The sequence below is a fragment of the Penaeus vannamei genome, chromosome 18, assembly GCF_042767895.1.
Source record: "Penaeus vannamei isolate JL-2024 chromosome 18, ASM4276789v1, whole genome shotgun sequence".
In the NCBI taxonomy this organism is placed as follows: domain Eukaryota; kingdom Metazoa; phylum Arthropoda; class Malacostraca; order Decapoda; family Penaeidae; genus Penaeus; species Penaeus vannamei.
In genome coordinates, this window is record NC_091566.1 from 32,097,626 (window position 1) to 32,105,125 (window position 7,500).

The 7,500-nt window shown below is 42.5% G+C and overlaps 1 protein-coding gene across 2 annotated transcripts in view; it reads right to left on the reverse strand.

The window, feature by feature from the left end:
* Nucleotides 1-5,474: 5,474 nt before the first annotated feature.
* Nucleotides 5,475-7,500, reverse strand: part of LOC113800331 (uncharacterized) — a 7,178-nt gene continuing 5,152 nt past the window's right edge. Inside the window, exons 1-2 of one of the 2 annotated variants that reach the window (XM_027351079.2) lie at nucleotides 6,534-7,284; nucleotides 5,475-6,111 (exon numbers count right to left, since the gene is read on the reverse strand). In XM_027351079.2, coding sequence (XP_027206880.2) covers nucleotides 5,494-6,069 — 576 coding nt within the window. In that variant the 5' untranslated portion in view covers nucleotides 6,070-6,111; nucleotides 6,534-7,284 and the 3' untranslated portion in view covers nucleotides 5,475-5,493. Of the gene's footprint in view, nucleotides 6,112-6,533; nucleotides 7,285-7,500 lie in introns of those variants that run through there. The other variant, XM_070133149.1, reaches the window with a different exon arrangement.

The window sequence follows — 7,500 nt, forward strand, 5'->3', positions numbered from 1 at the left end:
AAGAACGCATTAGAATTATTCCTACCAATTCTGCATCCCAATATTATGATTTTCGCTATCAGGTGCAGGTGAGTAAGCAACACAATGTATATTATCATCATCATTATTGGTGAGCTACCGCCGACTCGGCTCTTCTTTAGCTCCTCACGACAAGTGTGAATAATCTGCCCAAGCCACGATCTAGATCGTCCAACAGGCTTCTTCTATCCAGAGTTTGCTGAGGGCATCTCTGGTCGTCTTGCAGCACTCTGCAGCTTGATGGACCCTGTACTGCTGTGGACACCTTCAAGCATGATACCAGTACCTGGTCAGGACGACGCAGCTGGCACCCTGGGCGATGGGTTTCGGTTAAAGCACATTGGAGTTCATTTGATAATTTCGTCTGTACAGACTTTTATGTCTGGTGGACATTCAGTGCAACTTCACAAATGGCTTTCTTGTTTCCTAGACCATCTTTCTTACTCAGTGAGAGTAAACGTGAGAAGAGTCATGAACAATCTGCAGAAGGCTACATATATGTATGTATAGGTGTGTGTGTGTGTGTGTGTGTGTGTGTGTGTGTGTGTGTGTGTGTGTGTGTGTGTGTGTATGTGTGTGTGTGTGTGTGTGTGTGTGTGTGTGTGTGTGTGTGTGTGTGTGTGCGCGTGCGTGTGTGCGTGCATATGTACGTATGTGTGTGAATAATCATTTTATATTTATATAGAAATTAAAGGATTTTCAAATATATATAGATAGAAGGGATAGCACAGATACATATACAGATAGATATGATGGTCGTTACTACCATCTTCATTATTATCAGCAACGCTTATCTTCATGTTTATTGGAATATGCTTAATGATGCTCGAATTGGTCCCAGACCAAGTGGCTGAAGGGGACTTGACCACAGAGGAACATGCCTATTAGGCCTTGGGACGAGGCGGTTGGACTTAGTGATGTTACTGCGTTGAAAACTCTCCTGGCATTTCCCTGAGACGTGTTCATGTCGGGAATCATGTGGCCATAAATGATTATTATGTGAGACCACAGAGATGATACGAATTGTAGTCAGCACAGCAGAATTTGCAAGCAAGAGGAAAAACAAAGGAATGACTGATTTAAACTATCCAGAACGATTGGATAGTTTAAATTTAAAGCAGAAACAATATAACAGTCTCTTCTCCCTCGACTTCCCTTACAGATCCTGGCCATGATCATCCACGTGTGAGACACAGACGGGACAATGTATTCAGTTGAAGCACAACCGACGGACACAATCCACACACTCAGGGTGAAAGTAATGTTAGAAGGCGTTCCCCCAAGTGACCATTGGTGGCTCGCCTTTAATGGCGAGTGTTTATGGAACACTGAAGCAACGGTCTCCAGTTACGGCATCTGCAATGGAGACTCTGTGGATGTCACAGGTGGCAAGGTGCTCGAAGCCTTGCATGGGTTTTAAGTTACCGTTGTCCCGCCGGTAGGGAAGGTTATCAAGGTAGTGGTCGACGAAGCGGTCCCCGTCATACAGATTAAGCATGAAGTGGCCCGGGAAGCGGGGATGGCGGAGAGGAAGCTGCAGCTGAGAGCCGGCAGCGAAAAATTGAAGAACGAGATGCTGAGAGACTATGGCAGGAGACGACAGGCTGAAGAATGTTTTTTTTTTTGTTTTTGTTTCCTTTCTGGTGTTACCTCTTCTAACTTCGAGTCTCAGTGTGTATTCATATATATAATATAATAGTCAACTGCCTTTCCCTCGCCGGAGAGGCGGATATAGGCCTTCCAGCAATAGGCGATGGTCGACCCGGGGCGGATCCGTTTCCTAATACCTGCAAGAAGCGTCGCTGATCCGACCCTCCACCGGGACGAGGAAGAGAATGCGTGTCTCTCTGCACACACCGCCGAAGACCCACTGGCCGTCATCACCCGGCCCACGTTGTGCCGGCGGCGGCCGAACTTGCTCTCGTGTATCTCCGCGATCTATCCCTGGCCCCCGATCACCCCCTGCCGATCAAGAGCCCACTGAACCATCACCTCCCAGTAGAAGCTCGGCCAGTCAGTGAAGCTCCCTGTGCTCACTCTCAGCTCGTGTCGCTTGAACTCATGTTGCAGTCCGCAAGGACAGTCTTGAACAACAAACTTCCTTATAAAAAAGAAATAAAAATGCAGTGTTCTACAGTGTGTGTGCAATCATGCATACAATATACATCTGACTGATAGGAAGTACATGGAGTCCTTTCTCATTTGATTGTAAGTGTCTATCACACGTCACTAACAGCAATTCGAAGCAAAGCGATAATGAATCACAAAATCACAAAAAATGGCACTTTATCTAGTACATAACATGGATAAATTAGTGACAGATCTGCTGCGGAACAGACTAAGGCTTGCAGAGCAACGCATGATGCAAGCAGATCGGCATTGGGAAGTACCAGCGATAATCTCACGTAGATAATCACACAGGCGTCTGTGCGATAAGTGTGCAGTTGGCAACACATAGGAAGAGTGTGTCATTAAACACTAATTACATATCCAAAAACCAGCTTGGGGTTGTCACCTAGGACCAGGTAATAATGGTAAAAAAAGGTTCGTGATTAAGGCTGATTAATGAAGAAAATGTTAAGAAATCAAGTCAGCATACTAACGATTATCGTATGAAAGGAAAGAAATAGAAAATTGTTAGAATGGCTGAGGCAATTTCGCATGTATTGATGAATCATAAGAGCGAAAATCACGAACAATAGGAAATCATAGTAATTAATATATGATTAATCTCTAACACTGAGAGATAAATGAAAATATAAATACAAATTGCTGTAATTAGGGACCTTCTACCTGAGTGAGGTCATGCGAGGTCATTATTCGAATTTTGCTTAAAATAACAAAAGCTAGTAGTTAGAAAATTAAAGGTTTAAAAAATAAGCACACTGATCGAGGAATTAAATAATCAAATTACCAATAAATAAAATTAAAAAAATGTACCGTACATGAATAATCCAAGAAAAAAATATATCTACAGAAAAAGAACAATAATGGCTTAATGTAGTTTAGAATGTGCACAAATATACTATAATAATAATGTAAAATCACACGATTTAATTCGATGAATTACGCTAATATTATTACGGCTCGCAGATATGTTCATGCAAGCCTGAAGTAAATTCATCACTATCGTAAATACGTCGATAACGGAAAAGAACAATGATAATGTTCATTCACGCTATCAAAATTATTATGTATAAAATAAACTGAAATTCAGATATATCTAGGCTAACACAGGTAAAAAAATGTGAGATACTGTCCTCGTCTGACAAGACCTGACCTCATTTGAACCCACAAAAAAGGAGTAGGAAAGGTCAGGAAGGCAGGTCACTCGCGGTCAAAATATGGTCATGAAGGCAGATGAAAATTTCATCTACCATATTTAACACATTTTTTTAACCATTTCGTTTAAAAGATATAATATTTTAAGTAAATATCACGACAAAAAATAATTGAACGCATGGCCTGATCAGATATTGGAATTAGGTAGCGAGGGAGGGTAGAGGAGGAGGGAATGTGGGAAGCGTGGGGAATGAGGTTAATTGTTTGTTTGTGCATAATTCCACTGTTTTAAATATTCAAAAATATCCCACAAATACATGGTTAAACCGGGGCATAGAATGTTCGTAGAAACAGAAATTGATCTATTTAAGAAAAATGTGTACAGAAATTTACCCACTAATTAAGAGATTTCAGCATTATACACGATTTATGCTAACTAGGCTAGCTGGATCGAGTTAAACTGAAAAAACGCCAAATATATTGCTCTTGCGAATGAAATAAATAAGGGATTGATTCCCTTAAAAATACGACAGTCTGCCATAACGAAAAAAACAGAACACGGTATATAACAGAAAAAGAAAAGAAAATGCACTTTACACAGACTTGTTTAGATATTTGAAAAAAAAAAACACTGCACTTGAAAAAAAAAAAAAAAGTGCACATATGGATTTTTAGTCTTAATTCCATTTGTTACAATGGATATTCTTTGCTGAGACATATTGTCTGTTTTATTTTGCTTCCAAATATCCCTCTGTGTGCAAGGAATGCCCGGGGTTACCATTCACTGGCCGGGCGTGGGCCAGCGCAGCACACATGGGGAGAAGGAAAAGAAATGCCCATGGCGTACTTGCATTTTTTTCGGGGATAGGAGGCCTGTAGTCGAGTCCCAAGGTGGAAAGATGCGACATTCCACCGTCTGCCACCACTTGTCAGGGTTTGGATTCCCCTGGCGTTGACAATGGAGACAGTTCTGCTTTGGTTCCTTTACTGCTTGAGGTAACTGGAAGCGAAGCGTGGCGTAGGCTGAGTCTTGCGCTGGTGCAGGTCCCAGGCAAGGAGTAGAGGACGCGCGCGCGAGCCGAGACGCGTGTGGGGAGACTCCCAGCGGGGAATGGCCGGGCGAAGCCGTGACCCGCGGACGAGTGTTTCGTAGTGTTGTAAAGCAGGTCAGGGGTCACGAGCGATGGGCGTTGCTAGCTAACCCGCCGATATGATTGGTAGCAGGGGGCGTGACCTCAAGGAACGTCTGACCACTCTTAGACTCTCCCTTCTCTTTCTCTCTCTCTCTCTCTCTCTCACTCTCTCACTCACTCTCTCTCTCTCTCTCTCTCTCTCTCTCTCTCTCTCTCTCTCTCCCTCTCTCTCTCCCTCTCTCTCTCCCTCTCTCTCTCCCTCTCTCTCTTTCCGCTGGCTCTTTTTTTCAAATCATAAACTATAATCATTATGCAATGATTTGAAGACAATCGTAATTATACGTAATATAAAATATTTGGAAAAAAATTCTTCTACTTATTGTTTTATGAAATATAACATTAGTTCCTCACTTATTTGTTTACAACAGTAATTCATCTCCCCCCCCCCAACACATGGGTCGAATATATACTTCTTGTTCTCTCTCTCTCTCTCTTTCTGCTGTCTCTTTTTGTTCAAATCAGAAGCTATATTTGGTAATCACTATAGCTATTCAAAACAAATCCATTTTCATTATGCAATGCTTTGAAAAGAATTGTAATCATACGTAATATAAAATATTCGAAAAAAATCTTTCTTATATTTGTTTTACGAAATAAACACTAGTTCCTCACCTGTTTGTTTACATCTGTAAGCCATGCCCCCCCCCCCACCCCGACACATGAGTCGAATATATATTCTTGTTCTCTTCAACCAGGAGAGTCTCCACGTACGTTTTATTTCGCCCGTTTCACTTGATTTTGCCCTCTTATAGCCAGACTTTGTGCTGTGATAGGGATCAATTTCGTTGTAGTTCGGAGCTTCTTATCACTGGTGTGACTGCGCGTATGAAAAGAATAGATGAAAAGCTACACTGACTTCTATTTCGCAATTATGTCAAGAAACGAAAAAAAAAAAAAACAGATATGGGTGCGCTCCTGCTTCGCAAGAACTGAAAGTGTTTATAAGGTTTTCAGACTCAGCCTCAATAATGTTTAAAATCGGACTGCAGACACATACTCCTTACTTATTTTTATTCCCACCTTTGTAGGCCAGCCACAAACTGAGAGGAACTAACACCAGAAGGGAAACAAGTAGCAACCCATTCTTCAGCCTGTCGTCTCCCGCTCCTTCCCCCTCCCTTCTTTTCTCTCTCCCGTTTCCTCTCTCGCCCTCGACCTCCAGCCACACAACAGACTCCCCGGTGATGTCGTAGTCTCTCAGCATCTTCTCGTCCTTCAAGTTTTCGCTGCCGGCCCTCAGCTGCAGCTTCCTCGCCTCCACACCCGCTTTCCGGGCCACCTCGTGCTTGATCTGTATGACGGGGACCGCTTCGTCTGCCACTACCCTGATAACGTTCCCTTCCGGCTGGACAACGTTAACGAAAAATCCACAGCTGCGTTGGGCCACAAGGCGGACTTCTTTGATATCTACACAGTCTTCGTCGCAGATGCCGTAGCTCGAAACCGTTATAGTGTCCCATAAAAGTTCGCCGTTAAACTCGAGTCTCAGATTGCCAATTAGGGGAACGCCTTCTGACATTATCTTCACCCTGAGCGTGTGGATTGTGTCCGTCGGTTGTGCTTCAAAAGAATACATTGTCCCGTCTGTGTCTCACACGTGGATGATCATGGCCAGGATCTGTAAGAGAAAGTCAAGGGGGAAAAGAGTGTTATATTGTCTCTTCCTTAAATCTGAACCACTCAATCGTTCTGTTTGATCAAGATCTGTCATTCCTTTGTTTTTCCTCTTGCTTGTAAATTCTGCTGTGCTGACTAAAATTCTTAAATATTTGTGCGACCTAATATATTAATCATTTATAACCACATATAACACACATAAAGCCAATTCCAGGAGAGTTTTCAACACAGCAACATAATCTACAAGCATGATACGCTCGATGCAGCTCAAGAATCGATTGGTGAACTCCCAAAAGACACTGAAAGCCACATAAGCTTGTCTGACAGGGGCTTGTGATTTGCATTGTTTCCTGGTGCGCAAGAAACAGTTTATCAAGAGTCTTACAGAGGAGGTCGAAGGCCATTTCTTAGGAAATTACTTACATCGTGCCCTGAGAAGGCTCAACTCTAAACCTCCTCACAGGTGACTGCAGTTTGTTCAGTAACACCAGATTATCCTGTTGGGGTTCGGGAGCGTTGGGTTGAGTATCGAGCAGTTGTACGAGGTTCATCCACCAACAGTTAACTTGGATGCAGGGAGTGTCGAGATCCCTTTGCCGAATCCTCACATCCTTAAGGATCCATCCTCCCTAACTGAAGTTTTTTTTTTTTTTTTGAGGGGGGGGGCAATCTCCAAGCTGAAGAGTGGTAAAGCAGCAGGTATCTGCAGCATCCCAGCTGAACTGTTAAAGGTTAGTGGTGAACCTGTGGCACAAGATTTGCATGCTGTTCTAGCTGCCATCTGGCAAACGGATACTATTCCCCCTGACCTGTTGAGGGGTGTGGTCATCCCTCTCTGGAAGGGGAAAGGGGATCGACTGGACAGCAGCAGTCACTGACGCAATAAACTCACATCCTTTTGGAAGTATCAGAGACCACCTGCTGAGGCAACAGATGCTGGAGCAATTTGGATTCACTCCTAGTACATCCACAATATACCGTATTTTCGCACTTTGGAAACCCTAGTGGTGGTTTACATGCATTTAGCAATAAAGTGAATCCCCTGGGTCTAGAGGTCTCGTGGACCAAGACCAAGACCTAGACAATCGGGAATCTTGGCCTTTTGCACTCTCGCACGACCGGATGCAGCTGGAAGTCTTGCCCAGGACAATGTGAATGTTTGTATATATAAATTTATATATATATATATATATATATATATATATATATATATATATATATATATATATATATATATATATATATATACATACACACACACACACAAACATACACACACACACACGCGCACACACACACACACACACATACACACACACACACACATATATATATATATATATATATATATATATATATATATATATATATATATATATATATATATTTA